Source organism: Folsomia candida, unplaced genomic scaffold (genome assembly GCF_002217175.1).
Source record: "Folsomia candida strain VU population unplaced genomic scaffold, ASM221717v1 Fcan01_Sc024, whole genome shotgun sequence".
Classification (NCBI taxonomy): domain Eukaryota; kingdom Metazoa; phylum Arthropoda; class Collembola; order Entomobryomorpha; family Isotomidae; genus Folsomia; species Folsomia candida.
In genome coordinates, this window is record NW_019091216.1 from 56,948 (window position 1) to 75,203 (window position 18,256).

An 18,256-nucleotide genomic window follows, 5' to 3' on the forward strand; every position below is an offset into this window, starting at 1 on the left:
TAATTTAAGGATAAAAATTTAAATTCATGGCAAAATATCGCACAAATTTCCTCCTCGTGATAAGTACAACTGTACTGAAACATCATTTGCATATAAATTATTCCCCACTTTTCCTCCCTACATGCTCGACAAAATGTCCAATTGTCAAGTAAAGTAAATACATACGTAAACCTACTCATTTCCAATTTCACCCAGTAATAAAATTGGCACGCATTATTCCCCAAGCAAAATTATAAATCCAAACCAGTCCAGTCCACGTGAAATCGATAATATGAACATACTTATTTATTCTGCCTGTTGTATAACGTCCATTTATGTTTCATGTAGGACACGACGACAGCATACAATATAATGCCTGTCAGTTCAGTAGTCTGGACTCGAACAAAGTATCAATATTCCTCCCTACACCGCCTTTTTATCGATATTTCTCTCATCTTAACCTACCCACACACACGTGCAGCCTAGACTTTCCCCTGGAGAAAACAGGATTCATCAGGTTGCCCAGTATTTCGTCGACTTATTCAATGCGAATATTTTTTTAGCATGAATTTGCATACGTATGTACATCACGCTAAAAAAATATTCGCAGTTGGATATAAAAAAAACAACATATAAATCGACCCACCGACAGACATGCAGAATTATCATCAGGGTTGATTTTTTAGTTAATTATTAATAGCAAGCCCACCACAACATGGGTCTCCTCCTCCTCCGTCTGCCAATTACAGTGACGTCCTTCACTCCACATACATCCATATAAATACGAACTAACTAACCGTTCTAATAAATAAATCGGCCTGGCCTGTGTTTTAAATTAAGCTGATACGTACATAAATACGCAACACGACCGAGTCGTCGTTTTCTGCTTGGGCAACCTTGAACTTTGCTTAAACTCTGGTTTGGTTTTATAACGAAAAACAATCAATTCTTCATATCGTATTTAACTTTGCGGTAAATTAAAGCCACACAATAATTAAACTAGAGGGAGAATAAAATTGCATTTAATCGATCCATTTATTTAAAATTCTATCGGAACCATAAAATTTCAGCGTATTATAGTTCGATCGATGCTATGTTTTGGGTCTGTTAATTTCATACGTATGAAAATGTCCTCGCTTCCCATTTCTTACTTGATATGTTACAAATTTACTTATTTTTCTCGTCAATACGCACAATTTAAAAAAAACGATGGTCGGTCGATACTATAAAAAATGTGGGTGCATAGTTTTCATCCAATTTAATCGACGCTATGTTTTACGTCTGCTTATTAATTTCATACGTATGAAAATGTCGTCTCTTCCAATTTCTTACTTGTTATGTTACAAATTTACTTATTTTTCTCGTTAATACGCACAATTTGAAATAAAAATTTGAGCGCACCAATTCCATCCAATTTGATCGACCCCATATTTCATGCGCGTCTGTTCATATGAAACTGTCCCCTCTTCCCATTTCTTCCTTGCTATCTTACAAATTCATTATTTTTTTCTTTTCTACGCACAATTTGAAATCGCAAAAAAAAATTCATGTACATGCATTCCAACCAATTACATTATTTCTCACGAGGGCATTTTATCACCCATTCCTCCCCACCTCCCCCTTCCTCCCCCCCACAAAATGCATATGTATTCGTACCCATTATGCACCCAACCCACCCATCAACTAACTAACTAACTATGTGTCCAATCTCGTAGTAAAACACAAGCCTTCACCACCACCACCACCATCATCACATCTCTCTCTCTTTTTATGTATTACAGAGTTGCATCGCATCCCAGCGCCGGCCGAAAGAATCGTGATTTTGCAATATTATTGGCGTCGTCTGTCGAACAAAGCAGCTTGCTTCGTCGTCGTCGACGTATCTATCTATCCACCAACCAACTAGGCAAGCCAGTGCTCTGCCAAAATAAAAAAAAATGGATGGATTGATGCGATTATTACGAGGAGCAAGTAAGTAAGAGCGAATAACGAGTTGCTTTGCTACGAGGAGATTGAGAATTCAGATGACTCGCCTTGACTTGCTGTTTACCAAGTCGGCTGTTCTCTTCTCTAAGCTGATGGTTGGTGAGTGAGGTCGACTTTTTCGTGCAGAAGTGGCCGCGGAAGCCGTGGGGGGACATGTGGGGGCATTGCCATTGTAGAATAGGGGTTTATATAAGACGGAAAGATGCTACAGGCATCAAAAATAAAGGTGGGGACATTGTCCTTCTGTCGCTACGCACCCTTCCGCGGCCACTGTTTTCATTTACATGTAGAATTTTGCATGCAGTGGCCGCGGAAGCCGTGGGAGGGACATGTGGGGACGTAAACATTGTAGAATAAGGGGAGGCAGGAGTTTATTTAAGATTATGCAGACATCCATTAACCGTGGGGACATTGTCCCTCTGTCCCCTCACCCTTCCGCGGCCCCTGTTTTCATTTACATGTAGAACTGAATTTTTAAAGACTCTTCTGAGTAGCCGCGGAAACCGTGGGGACATTAATATTGTAGGATGGGGGGAGGGAGGGGTTTGTATAACATGATACGGACCTCGAATAACCAGGGGGACATTGTACCCCTCCTTCCGCGGCCCCTGTTTTCATTTACATGTAGAATTGAATTTTTAAAGACTCTTCTCGTGATATGGATGCACTCTACTCTGTTCTGTATGTATGGCAGGCTGGCAGACATTTTGCAGACTTGACACTATATACGCCACAATTTACTTGGTGTAGTGTAGGATAGTGTTACCTACATTATGTATGCATACAGATCCTCTCTCTCTCTCTCTTTAATTCGTATATTATTGTGGTGCTGAAGAGAGCTCTGCTTTGTGCTATTCATTTAAATTCTCTGCTCCTCAGCAGCAAAACAACGAGGCGACGGGTGTGTACCAACGATGTACCAAAAAGCCAAAAGTCATAGGAAAATGTATGTAATGTAAAAAGCTGGTCGAATGAGAAATCTAGGTTTTCTGTCTCAACAGAGAAACGGCAGAGCTCTTATTATTCTTCTTCCTCTCAAAGAAAGAAAGAAAGCAGCTTGGGAGAAGACGTATCTCGATGATGGACGGGTTTTGCCTGGCAAACTTTTTCATGCCAATTAAACAAAGTCACGTGGAGAGAGATGTTTTTAGTGGAAAAAAAGCAAAAAACTCCGAATGAACGAAAACAGAGTGTCTTGTAAGACTAGAAGCTCTTCAAAAATTTGAAATTTTATGTAAATCAATATTGAGAAGAGTATGTAAATATCTCAATATTTAACTTTGGTACATTTAATTTAGACCATTATTTCGTTATGGACGTTATAGTCGTACATAATTTTTCTCACCGATTTTTAAAAAATTGGAAATTAAATGTAAATTAAATCCATGAGTAAATACATAAATGTCTCAACTCTAACTATGCGCACGTGGTCGTACATATAATTTCGAACATAATTTCCTTACGGATCCCGTCCTATATATTTTTCTCACCGATTTTCTCACGTACTAGTATGTAAAAAGTATGTAAAAACTGACAAAAACGATGAATATGAAGCCCCATAATAGCTCCGTTTCTGTACATACATATTTCTCCTATATTTTCCTTCCCATCGCAAACAATCACATTTTCTGTATGCAACTCAAAACCCAAGCTAGCAAAATCTCTCGTCTCCTCTCCAACAACAAAGCGGCGGACCAACAATGAGCAACAAAACTGTTGCCATTCCATTGCTGCCTGCCAAATCACTATGGGCGGCCTTTCGCAATTTTCGATTTGTAATGGCAGTCACAATCGTCGTCGTCGCCGTTCTAGTCCCTCGAGCCAGCCAGACAAGTAGCAAACACAATGCTACAACTTCCTATACATGCGTCCTCGTCCTCGTCCTCGTCGTCGTCACTAATTTAATAGGTAGCTCAACGACCGCGCTGTCAACGAGCGGTAGCAGCAGCAGCAGAATAATTTCGTATATACGCAATAATGTAACGCCAAACGCCACCGAGTCGGTCAAAAAAATGCATGCAAAATATTACGACCAGACCACTATTACTATTCAAATGAGGATGATGTATTATGTACATCTGTACACAAATAGTAAATTCAATACAGTAAAGAAAAAAAACATGGAATGGGACATGTCACTCACTCACTCACAAATCTATTCAATTTCATACGAAATTAGCATGACGTACGTACATACAAATTTGGAACATTTCATAAACTGGAGTAGTCCAGAAATAGAGGGGACATTTACTTAATCAATTTCTTCCCGTCTTTGTTGCGATTTCCCATTAAAAATCTGCATTAATTTCATTTCATCCCACTCCTCGCCCACCCACCAATTAATCTGTCCTTATCAACCTCTCCTCTCGTCTCCACTTTTCCCGAGAAGAAGATAACCAACAAAAAATTGGCTTGACTTGACACAAATAAGCACAAATTAATTCTGTCAACTAGTACAATCACGTTTCATTTCATATCTATTTGTGTCTTTCTTGATGCCATTTACGTTTTCATAGAGAAGTTAACAACTCCTCCAAATTCCACGTGGCAATATTCATCTCTCCTTCTCTGCTTGAATTGAATGCAAATTAATTACTCAACACCACCAAGCACAAGTATTTAAAGGGTGAATCAATTAACAAAGTTAAATTAAGAAATGTCAACCAACATTTCGATTCCTCATTAAAAGACTGAATCCCTAATCCCTGAGACGACATGACATGTAAAAGGGAGCACAGATTTATGGCGAAACAGATGCAATTCTTGTAACCCTTTCGTTCATTTCATACATGTGAACATTAACAAACTAAAGTATGTAAGTAACAAACTAAAGTCACTGTTGAATAGTGATGCATATGATTATGCACACTTGTCTTTGCCAAACAACAATTGTTTGTCTCTTGTCTCGCTCCTCTCTCTCTAATCTTTGATCTGCATGCTGTCGTAGAATGCACTTTTTTGCACGTATAGCACACCAAAATTGTACACTTACAATATTTACAATTAGTATATTCTCCCCAAGAAAGAAACTGATGGCTCACTCACTCGTAGACCGTGTCAAATGCATTTTACTCTCGAAGAAGAAGAAGAAGACAATCCAATATATTTCAAGTTTCTTCTTGTTTGTTGCACTTCTTATTAAACAAGTGAAACGAATTGGCTCCAACTGTCTGTGCGAGTGAGGTGGAGGAGATAATAAAGTGACATATATTTATTTAATGGCAACAGCAATATAAGGATAGACTTTAAATGCTAGTAAATAATTAGTAAATAAATAAATACGAATATCAACTAATCAGTTGGAAAGACAGTCGAGACATGAGAACGATGATGCGATGCGGTACCAAAGTCTCATTATGATAATAAGCTAGATTTATCGCGTGTCCTGATTGTTTTAATTAATTCGAGAGGTAAATAAATAGTCAATAAAAACTGAGTCAAGTAAAATACTTCTACAAGTAAAATTATGAACTTGTGTGGGTGCCATTTCTGTTTTTTTTGTGTAGGGGAAAATTTTTTGGGGAAAGTTTCCCTGAAAATCGAACCAGAAATTCCCCCAGCGAAATTATGGGTGTGATATTGGTTATTTTTGCGGAAAACGGAATTTTTAAGGCAGGAAGTTTACCTACAAATCGAACCGGAAATCGGACCCACTCCGACTTTTGTATGCATGATTTTATGATTGACGAGCAACATGTTATTTCTGATGCCTATATTTCTTAAAAAACGTCAAAATTCTTGCTTACCTGATTAATCTGCGGTAATGAGAACGGTTTCAGCACGGTTGTCAAAATATGCGGGAAACAAAGTCGTTTTTCCCCTCCGACCACGAAACACGAGATGAACACGCCTTCCAACGGCGTCTCCCGCTTTTCCGTCGTTGACCGATCCGACGCACTCAGAATTGGGGGTGGTTGCATCATCCCCTGCTGGTGATTATGCCCCCCACCATCCCCCCCGTTCTTGACGTGATGATGCTGCAATCCCGACGCCAAGATTATCGCGGCCTGGAGCGACCTCTGCTGCTCCTCTTTAATCCCCCCGACCGGGGGGGAAGAGTGACGATGCATCAACTTCTTCAGCGGAAGTGACGGGGCCAACTGACCGCAGGATGATTTCCTGCCCCCGCCCCCCGTCTCCCGGATTGGGCTCGTCCTCTCGCTCTTCGTCCCCTTCCCTGGGGGCGGGGGGGACACCACCCCGGCCTCATAATTCCCACCACCATGATGTGAAATAGGACTAGCACTCGTGGAGCTGGTCGAGCTCGACGTGTCGCTGAAATTCATGGCGAAATTCCCCGTCGGCGACGATTCTCGGCGGCGCAAATAGACTTGTTGCAGTTCCTGCTCGTCGTCGCGATCTACGACGATAACCTCGTCGTCATCGAGGCAGCCTTTAGCACCGGGGATACGATTTCCTCCTTGATTTCCATGAATGAATCCGTTGGGGTCGACATAGTTCGTTTTGATTATCAGGGTGCTGTTACTATTCCCGCCAGAAGAATTTGACGGCGCGGGAGTGGTCGCGCTATTCTGCGCGGTGGTCGCGGAGGCGGGATCTCCATTCGAGAGAAACGAGCTCGGTCCGCTCAACGTGTTTGCTGCGGTGAGTTGATAACTTTTCAAAACTTTTTTCAAGTGGAACGAATGCGGACTAGGTTTCCCTCCTTCCATGATTTTTGTGGTGCGCAGGTGCTGAAACTGATCCAGGATTTGGACCTCTTGTTGATATTTCATTACGGGTTTCTTCGCAAAAATTGTGTGCTAATAAATTTGCAAATTTATAGTTTAGTTACTTTGTTATTATTTCTTGTTGTACATTCATTTACATAAATCTCGTAAGTTTCGTTTTTTTTGTCCACCCACGTGACGTGACGAGATGATGATGACGAAGAGTTCTTTTTTAATTAATTAATTAATTAATTAATTGGCAGTTTTTCTTTGTTTAGTACATAAATGAGATGAGATGGGGGCGCGGCGCGGCGCGAAGTTTAAATTTAATGAGTAGTAGCAGTGTATTTGTTGTAAATTCTTCTTCTAAATCTTGACTTATCTATTTAGTAAATAGCAGTGACAATTAAGGTATTTTTTAAATTAGTAGTTTAGTGAAGAGAAGAAGATGTAGTAATAAATTTGTGGAAAAAAGAAGTTACTTATTCCAAATTATTATTTAGTCACGTCGTCCAAATACCGGTTTTTAAATTTCTAGTAGAATTTTTTAGCAGAGTTGATGATGATGAAAAAATTGAACTTTTTGTGTTCCAAGTTTAGTTCAGGTTGTACGAATTGTTGCACTTTCTGTTGTAAAAAATCACTAGAGAATTCGACAAGAAACACAGTTTCCACTCCAATATATTTCCGAGGATCAAAAGTTTCTCGGTTTTTTTTCAGTCACAGTAATCCGATTTTCGTTCACGCAAAACCTTCTCGATTTCCGTCTCGGAGCAGAATTTGTCACCGGATGTCACATCAAAATCAGATTTTCACTCCCAAGGAGAGGGTTCAATTTCCTCAAAATCCGTCGAGTAATGAGGAGAAGGAAGACGCGTTCAAAAACGGTGTTCCACTTCTCACATGTGCGTTCGTCGTCGTGCCAAAGCAATTCCTTCTTCGCTTCTGTGTGGTGCGTAGTCCAATTATTAGTTCAGTTTTCTTCTCTTATTTTCAATAAATACACGGGGAAGACTTGGTGATGAAGAGATTCTGTAAAAGAAAATAAAAAAACGATCGAAATTTTAGAAAAATATTTGTATTATCTTTTCATACGAATTTTTCCCTCATTTCAAAAGACAATAAATGAAAAGTGTTTCGGGTGTAAATAAGTAACCACGTGCAAGAAATAATGCGAAGAAATGGGTTTCTTGCAGGTAAATATTTTGAGCTGCAAGAAATGCACGCGCAAGAAACTACGCACAATTATTGCACTTTCTCCCAGTTTCTTGCACCTCACATTTCTTGCTTTACAATGTAAGAAAGTGTTTTTGCAGCTATTTTGGCCTGCAAGAAACTACGTCCCGCCGCGCATACTTGACTAGATGGCGCATATTTCTTGCACTTTCTCCCAGTTTCATGCACCTTAGATTTAGTGCATTTTTTTTCCTTTGCAGTGCAACAAATGTAAGTAATAGCAAACCTACTGAGGAGCAGCACGTGCCAAAAATTTTCATCCCAATTTCCTTCCACATCCACCCAAACCCAATCCAAAAGAAAGTTATGACAGAAGAACAACTTTTTAATTTCATAAATGTCAATATCTCAACAACGGCGTCCTCCTCGTCGATGGCATGACCAACCAACCAACCAACCAACCAACCAACCAACCAATCTATCCATCCGTCTAATGCGAACCAGTACATACTGCAGTAATGAAATTGAACCTAATCAAACCAATTATTCGTACAGCAGCCTACTTATCACGACACGACGAGTATTTGTATGTAGCTCCATACAACATATCATATCATTCCCTCTGCTACTGTATCTTATAAAATTCAGTCTAATAACTAACTAACCACTAAAAATTATAATTGTCCCTACAACTTTACAAAAGTCTGCTCTACGCACATCGGCAGTGGCCGCGGAAGTCTTGGTAGGAACAGAGGGGCAATATCTACTGGTATCGTATCCCATCTTATAAAAATTCAGCCTAATAACTAACTAACTAACCACTAAAAATTATAATTGTTCCTTAAACTTTACAAAAGTCTACTCTACGCACATACATCTGCAGTGGCCGCGGAAGCGTATAGACAATGTCCCCACGGTTATTCGATGTCCCCATCATCTCTCCATCTTACATAAACCCGTCCCTCCCCCCCATCCTACAAGGTTAACCCCCAGATGTCTTCCTACAGCTTCCGCGGCCACTTCATTCATGCACATCAGGCTTCATTTCATCTACGAACAATGTGACTATAAGAGGAGAGAGACTTCTTATTTACCGTCTAGACTACAGACATACAAAGATTTTTCTATCTCTTCCACCACAGCAGACAAAAGCAAACTCATCACCCACCGTCGTCGTCGTCATCATCATCTTCATCTTCTTAAGAATCTTCAAAATAAATAGGCACGCATTTTATATCATTGTTTTCTTGTGCATCATGATGCTACGTAAAATGTAATACTCGCATCACAGACTTTCCTGTGTTACGTACTTACGTATTTTGTATTTATCTCCAACATTTCAAACTTTTTAAAGGATTCCAACCGTAAAATGATGCACAATGCAATCGAATCGAATCCCACTTTTTATTATTTTGTTACTCTTCTTCTTCTTCCTCAGTAAGTAGGCACCGCATGAAGTGTAGTAGAAAAAGCGCAGTTTTTTAGGCCGAGGAAGGGCTTATGTAGTCGACAGGGTTGTCGGTCTGTCGGTCTGTGTATCGATTAAGCTGGTAAAATTTATCTAATCGACTTGAAATTTTGCAAGATGAAGTAAGAGAAAAGGCTCATTTTGTAGCCCGAGTCAGGGCTTATATACCAACAAATCATGGCTGTCTGTCTGTCCGTCTGTCGATTAAGCTTGTGTTAAAACTTGCCCAATCCACAATTTTGAAATTTTTCAGGTTGAAGTAGAGAAAACGTTTATGTTCCCGAGTCAGGGCTTATATACCCGTCTTGGTTGTCTGTCTGTCGATTACGCTTATCTAATCGACTTGAAATTTTGGACACACGTAGAACATGCAAAATTTAATTTAATTAGGAATTTTTAATTTGGAAGATGAGCAAAATGTGTGGAAAAATGGAAAACTCGTACTCGTATTATACCCACCTAAATTTTAGTAATACCCTGACTCGGGCTAAATAAGGTTGCACTCTTGAGTTTTTTTTATATTCGAAACTTTACAAAATGTCTTCTTCTTCAGAATAAATCTAAACCACGAGGAGGCCCAGAATGGTTATCTATCTATTTTACATCGGCATGCATGCAAACCAACCACGATGTGCGTAGGTATTCGTTCGTACCATGTCTGCAAAAGATGGAGAAGCTAGATAAATATTTACCTTTTCAACTAAATCCTCATCTCTCTCAGATTAAAAGTATGTAAACGAAGGGAGGAATACCCTGGGTTTAAAATTTTCATCATTTTCGGCAGAAATTCGGCCCAATATTTGCAGAAATATGGGCCCGATTTTCTGCAGAAATTTAGCCCAAGTTTCCGCAGAAATTTGGCCAAATTTTCCGTACGAAAACTGTATCCAGTGCGGTTTGTGCAGAAAACTACGCGCAGAATTATGCATATACCGTGTTCTGCAGTACAAAAATATTGCAAAATATAGAAATTTTCGCCAGAATTATGCAAAAACAATAAAATATGCATCCAGCTTTTCCCCGATTTCTGCAGAATTCGACACAGCGATTTTTCTACCAGGGATGATAAAATCCGCCTTATTTTTTTATGAAGCTCATTCTCAGGAGATCTATATTTTTAAAAAATTTAAAAAACTGCATCGGAATTTAGTTAAAAATCTTATCCCATAAAAAAAATATCCACTCTTCTCCCTGACAAACTATCTATTTTGCACTTTCCTCATTAAAAACCCCTATCATATCATGTCATCAAATGATACGATAAAATTCCAAATTCCAAGAACAAGTGTCAACTTGGTATGAAAAACGTAATGCGAAAAAAATAAATCGTATCAAAAACAGACGTCATTAAATAATTGCAGGTTGCAAATCTACCTAAAAGTCTCATCCCATAAAAAAAAATTATCTACTCCAAGCTGTTTCGCACTTTCATCATTAAAAACCCTATCATATCGTAGCATTAAATTCCAAGAACAAGTGTCACCTTTTGAAGAAAAACGTGGAAAAAAATGGTATCAAAGAAGACATAAAAAAAGTGCAGGTTGCATTCGCACAATCCTCAAAGCCAAATCTTACTTATTTCTTTTGCACTAAAAAGATACGAGAAAAATAATAAAATAAAATATGATAAAAGAATAATAATAATAATAATGCCGTAAATAAAGTACCCAACCAAACCACACATATGTAACACCAGTGGCCGCGGACAATGTCCCCACTGTTATTCGATGTCCCCTACATCTCCCCATCTTATACAAACCCATCCCTCCCCCCATCCTACAGTGTTAATGCTCCCAGATGTCCCCACGGCTTCCGCGGCCACTGGATGTAGACCCACCTACCTCCTCCTTCCTCATTCAGTAGTAGTTCCATCATTATTACCACAATTTTGCCCTGCTGTTACCTCTTTAACTCGCAAAATCTCGTATGTGCAGCTATCAACTTGCGAAGGTTGTAATCAAAGAAAGACGTTAATATAGTTCCTGGTCTGGTCTGTGATGCGATGCGAATATGCAGTGGCCGCGGAAGACGAGGGGACATCTGGGGGCATTAAAACTATAGGAGGGACGGGTTCTAATAGGATGGGCAGATGATGGGGGCACCGAATAACCGTGGGGGCATTGTCCCCTCAAGCTTCCGCGGCCACTGCGAATATGTGCACTCTTTAAGAAAGAAATAATATCAAAGAAAATCGGCATTTGAAGGTAGAAAATCATGTCGAATTCACCCACCCATCGTATTTACAAGAAAATAGGGATAAAATAAATCTGAGCTAATTTATATTTATACAATTCAATTCAATTTTTTCATGTTTCTTTTTCTTGTTACATGCAAACTCTTTAAAAAACCATTATAATTTGTTTTACTATTTTGTAACAACGTTACGTACGGGTTTCGTTTCTAAACTTGGGACGGGTCCAACCAAAATACTTCAATTATTTGGTAACACAATGAAATTTTAGTATGACTGAATTTTTCGAGATGAATGTGCACAATTTTGTGAAGTAATAACAGAATTAATAATTATGATGCTCAAAATACTATGTACATAAATTTCTATCAATTGTTATGCAAGTACTGCGTTACGTATTATTACCAGAGGGAGGATATGTATTCATCAAAAATTTCGGAAAAATTTGCGAAAAAAACGCCAAAATATTTACGAAATATGTAGAAATAAAGAATAAGAAGTAAGAATTTTCAAAAAAAATTGTACTTTTGAATTTAATCCTGATTTCTTGAGGTCCAATTTCTTTAAGCAAATAAAAAAATCGTCTCACATCATTCAAATATTTAAATATATGTATTTTTGAAAAAATATGCAAAGGATTTCCGTATTTTTAAAATCATAGCTCTGAAACTCTAGAAATATGTAAAAATATTTTGAAACTGGTGTTATCAAGTGTGATCCATAAAAGTTCAGGAACACACGGATAAAGTTTGACCGTCATCAAATCAAAAATTTGAAAATAGATACCTATCCGCCCTCTGATTCTTAATAAAATATGTTCTGTTTATGTGTGCAGACTATTATTCTCACTGCGCCATAATATTTATTAGTGCCATTCTATTACGGCGATTCTCTCCTCCCTCCTCCACTGAATGAAATGAATCTGGTCTGGAAATTATTGCCAATTAAGAAGAGTAATGCGTGAAAGGGTTGAGGTTGAATAATAATGGAACACAAAGAACGGAAATATTTCTCCATAAAATTCCATTGTTTTAATTACTGGAGAATGAGTTTGATGTCATTATTATTTTATTCTGCAGGACAATTACAGAAAAAAAACAATGCAAATTATTTAATACCGAAACCGGTAAAAACCGCATCGATTCTTTGATTGGCGAGACTTTGATTTAAATAAATTAAATGGATACATATTAATCAGGGGTGGGTAAAATATGAAAATTTACAGAATTTTGAGCTGGGATCTTCCCAGGGTTTGGATTTCCGGGGCTGTTGCACCCTCAAAAAAGCGAAAATCTACGTGAAGAAGGGAACAATCAGTGGAAAATACGAGTTTTCTAACTCTTTATCGCTGTCAAAATACTTCATTTTAAAAAATCGTCAAAATAAAGTATTTTGAAACCGATAAAAAGTTAATTTCTTTAAGAAATGTGTATTTTTCAACCGGCTGTTGTCCTCTCCATCTTGCAAAACTTCTGGGGCAGTTACACCCACAAAAACACAAAAATATACGTGGAGAAGACAGCAGTCTTACGAAAATACACATTTTCTGAAGAAATTAACATTTTCTCGCTGTCAGTCAAAATACATTTTTCACTTTTATAAACTAAAGTACTTTCTCCTTTGGAAAATTAATTTCCTCGCGAAACGTGTAGTTATAAAGTTTTGAACAATTGTAAGATTTTGTCACCGAAAAAAAAAATTCTGGTAGACTTAAATAGTTTAACATGTGTTAGATACATGCAATCCCGTTGCTTTTTTTATCGTTATAAAAATACTTATTATTTCTAGAAAATAAAGTTGCCAAAATTCCTAATTAACCTTACTAATTACTAATTTCACCTTCTTATTCAAACCCAGACCGAAACCAGCCGACGGAAAACCGGTGAAAGCAAATTATTCCTGCCTGGCCTGTCACATCCTCAAAAACTATACAACGACCAGATGTTTTCCTAACTAACTTAACTCCCAATGTTACTTTTTAGCCCCGACTAATTAATTAACTTTGCTAAAAACTAAATCCTCTCCTCTCTCCTCCCGTCCCGGAGAAGTAGAAAAAGTAGAAAAAGCAATCAATCATCAACCCCGGCGAGTTGACGGAAACTTGAATCTCGTCCAAAATTTGTAATCTATTTACAAAAAATATGCAATCAATTTCTTCTTACCTTTTTCAAAAAATTGATTTTCCTTTTCCTATCCTTTCTTTCTTTCACATTCCAATCCAACTTTAACTTCTTTTCACTCACAAAATCGTACCACAATTTCTTATCAAATTTCCTCCCACTTTTTTATAACTTAATTTACTGCACTTTTCCACCCCCACCGCCTTCCTTGGTAATTTCTTCCACCTCAAAATGGAAAAATTTGAGCAAGTGTACCCTCAATTGATTGTTAACGCTCACATTTCTATTGTTTTTTGCCTCGTTATTGTTATTAGTCTGCTTCATCTTTTTCACAAAGTTGTAAAGTTACACAAATCCTTCTTCTTCTTCTTATATTTCCCAGAAATTTTTAAACTATCACAAAACCTTGCCACAAAATCTAAAGTAAACTTTCACTCGGTTCACTTTTCTCCAATCTTTTCACAGATTTTGACCATCCACAACTTCCTTAATCCTATTTTATCTTACAATTTTGTCCACTTTTCTTCTCCTCCTATAAATATTTTACTTTACACCTTCAACATTCTTGTCTTTCTTGTAGAAGAAGAATATTGTGATGAAATGAAAGTGCGGTGTACGGATTGTGATGTGGTATCGAGTCTCGCCAGTCTAGTTTTGGTTCTACTTTTCGTCTGCTGCTGGAGGCAAAGCCGGATTTCACTTGGCTGAATTTTTTACTTTACCACACCACCAAAACCAACCATCCGACCGAGAGAGACCGAAATGTAGTATGTAATACTTTACTTCATACATACGGCGACGACGACGACGGGGCAGAGTCAGATAGGAAAGACCAGTTCTTTATTATACGAGACGAGAATCTAGAGGAGTGAATGTACAATGTGCAGCAGTATTAACGTAACATAGGTCGGAGAGACAACCCTTTACTTTAGGATAACATAGACGGCTGCACTTGCGTCTTCGTAGTCGGCACAGGATTTCCATGGTTGGGATATAACAAGCAAGGCTGTGATGTGGGTAAAGGATAAGAATGAAATTTTGGTTTTTTAGGAGGCTGCAGACCCGTCGTGTCGTAATTTTGGGGGATTTTGAAGAATTTTTGGAAAAAAATGCAGTCCCCGTGGAAGAAGGGTGGGGACAGGGGGACAATGTCGGCAGGGTTGTGAGATGTCCCCATGTTGTACAAATCTCTCCCACCCTTATAATGGCAATGTCCCCAGAAAATTACCCCACGGCCCCTGAAAAAATTTGCATATCCTTATCATTTCCAGAGCAAGAAATTGTTCCCGGAGAAAGTTGTTAATTCCAAAGAGAAAGCAGTTGTGGGATCGAAATGCTCCAAAAATCTCACTTTTTCCTAACTTCTCTTCATAATATAGCTTCTTATAACTTTGGGGCAATGCAATTCTTACCATAACCAGACCACTAAATATAATGGTGTTATTGTACATATAACCATATAGCGATCTGATGATATCGTACCTAGTCTGGTCGGTTTGGTTTGCTTTTTTGCCTTGGCTTCTTCTCTTCTTCGTCTTATAAAAATTCTGTAAGAGAAGACGTCTTCTCGTCCGTCTAGCCGTACCGTCGGGGTAGCACCACACCAAACCCACCATCTTTACATGCTTGTTCTTATGTAAATTTTAAATTTTCTATCTTTCTGTGTTCATTTATCATTTAAATGGCTGTGTTACTTTACTTCTCGTACGTACTCTAGGAGACTTTAATGCGATATTATTTGCAGTGTAATGCAAATTTAATAGTAAATACGTACTGGTTTACATATAGTACACACTATGTAGGTAGAGAGACGGACTATGTATATGTATTAAGGAAAAGACGGTGAGGATTCCCCTTTAATCAGTGGCCGCGGAAGGGTGTGGGGACATCGGGGGACAATGTCCCCACGGCGGTTATTCGATGTCGGCATCATCTCCCCATCTTATATAAACCCGGCCCTCCCCCCATCCTACAATGTTAATGTCCCCACAGCTTCCGCGGCCACTGATTCCTCTCAATCCTCTCTACATGAAAGTACATTTGCCACCAAAATTTTCCTTCCTTAATTAATCAAGGGCTCCTCGTGTCCTGCACACAATTTCATACAATTCATTGTTCAGTGGAGAAAGTTTAGTTTCCTCGTCTGGTGAAAGTCCGTGGTTTGGTTTGGTCTGGTGAAAGTGGTTCGTTTCGTACATTCGTGTTCCCCCAAATTTTGCATACACCACACAAATTCCCCGAAATTGACGACGATTCCTCTCTGAATCTGAATAAACATGCAAACAACGTACGTACATACATGTGAATGAACGTCGTCACCGTGCTAAACCAGACCACCACTGCCTAAAAGTAGTATGTAAATACATACAGTCTACAGGCTGGCTGCACTATATATAAATACATACGTAATCATGTGGTGTGGTTTGCTTTTTTTGCACATATGTATATACGTATCCCGATGGCGCTTATGTAGGTTTGCATGCATTTGCACATTCATATTCATGCTTAAGATATATACTAAAAAGTGATTGGCTCTTGTATACTTGCTGAATTACTCGATGTGCATTTCATTCCTCGACGTCCTTTCACATGTGCTATTTGACTTTGGGAATTGTGTGTCTGTGATGTGATAAAACGCGAACTTTGTGTATGTATGCATACGGCGTGCATACAAAATATCCTTGTTAGACTGCTGCTTCTGCTATGATAAAGTTGCACAGTGGCCGCGGAAGCGTTCGTGGGGACAAAAGAGGGAAAATGTCCCCATGGTGGTATCATCTCCCCATCTTATAAAAACCCGTCCCTCCCCCCATCCTACAATGTTAACGTCCCCAGGTGTCCCCTCAGCTTCCGCGGCCACTGGTAAAGTTGCCTGCTTAAAGAGGCCTGAGATCTGATATATCTCTAGCAGCACGTTTTACTTTTAGTTAGTCTGCGTCCTTTCATATCGGCCAAAGTCATAACATAACACAGCATAATGGATGATGTAGGAGACCAACGAATCCGTAATTACATACTTCTTGCAATTAATGTCTGCCAATTAGGTGCAGTTTGGTGGTGTTGGTGAGAGAGAGAGAGAGCTTATCTATTCTGCCCCTGATAAGACTACGTACATATCCTGCTGCAGGCTATCTACACACAGAAAAGTCCACCTCCACCAACTAACTAACTATGTATGTACTAAGCAATCTAATACATAAATCCTCCACCTTAACCAAACCAAACCAAACCACACGTCTCTCTCTAAACATGCAATAATCCTGCGCAATTATCATTTTGACAGAACGTAGGTGGCAAAATAATTGCTTCTTCTATAAGTATTCTCTTACATATACACATATTTATGTATGAAATTGCACCAAACTCACGACAAGTAATTCATACATACATCCCCAAACAGAGACCCAGGTTGGTGATGATGACACGAATACGATACACACCGGCGACCGACCGGCAGTGAGTTGGGTACAATACCTGCGAAAAAAGTCTGCTGTTATGTCTGTCTGTCGCTCAATTTTTGCGTCACATATTCATCTCACTCGTTGAATTCTACTCTTTTTTACAAGACCGTTTTGCCAGAAATTATTAGTTACACTGTTAGAAATCTGGTATTGATTTCTCGTCGGTATTTAACTTGCTCCCGTTTGGTATTAAAATTATGTATACCGGTCCGTAAAAATTTTCTACCGAAATAAATATGGCAAAGCTTTAATACCGAGCTATTACTACACGTGGTGTTATTTATCAATCAATTCCACGTTATACATTAATACCGCTTGGTATTAGTTTAATACTGGATTTCTACACTATTAGAAATATGGTATAGTTAGGCAGCTATTGATTTCTCGTTGTTAAACTTGCTACCGCTTACTGCTTAGTATTAAAATTATACCGGTCAGTAAAAATTTGCTGCTACTGATCTGACAAAACTTTAATGTCGAGCAATTACTACACCGCTTTGGTAGCGTCATATTTACCTGAATACCCATTAGTTATTGGGTCATAATACTGGATTTCTAAGAGTTTATCATTACATAACATTTTGCTTAAAGAAACAATACATACATAAAATCGACAAACTGTTGATTATGTGAGTACATGCATATAAATACGTGTTTCATACATTACATTACATTACATAGATCGGTTTTGCATTGCAAGAAGGGTCACCTTTATTCGACCCTGAGAAAAGAACGAGTATATTATCGCTATCGTATTTATGTATGTAGCTCTCTGCCTCTGCCTGCTGGTCTCTGGTTTTCTGCCATCCCATGCAATCCAATGCCAACGAAATAGCTCTCCTGAACGGCATGCTGTCTCGTTCCTTGGTTGGCAAAAGTGGGATTGAAATGGAATTATTCACTATTTATTTTTAACGATATTATGAAAAGTGTGAGTTACATAGTACGAACGAATGTGCAAAAGTACATATTCATTCATGACGATGGACGAGTGACGAGAAGTTGTTGAGCGTGTGGCATGGATGAAAATATACTGGATTTTGTCACCCGTCTCTCTCACCCATTTTCCTTCGTCTTGATGTGATGTGCGTCATTCGCTCGTACATAATGGTCTGTTTTTCTTCTCTTCAACTTGCCACCTTTTATTATTGGCCAAGAAGAAGAAAAAAACACCTTCGTTTTCTTGGCAAGGGAGACATTTTTAG

The 18,256-nt window shown here is 38.6% G+C and overlaps 1 protein-coding gene across 1 annotated transcript in view; it reads right to left on the minus strand.

The window, feature by feature from the left end:
• Positions 1-14,454, minus strand: part of LOC110859101 — a 48,735-nt gene extending 34,281 nt beyond the window's left edge. Inside the window, exons 1-2 of the mRNA XM_022107970.2 lie at positions 13,633-14,454; positions 5,712-7,667 (exon numbers count right to left, since the gene is read on the minus strand). Coding sequence (XP_021963662.1) covers positions 5,712-6,701 — 990 coding nt within the window. The 5' untranslated portion in view covers positions 6,702-7,667; positions 13,633-14,454. The remainder of the gene's footprint in view (positions 1-5,711; positions 7,668-13,632) is intronic.
• Positions 14,455-18,256: the final 3,802 nt, after the last annotated feature.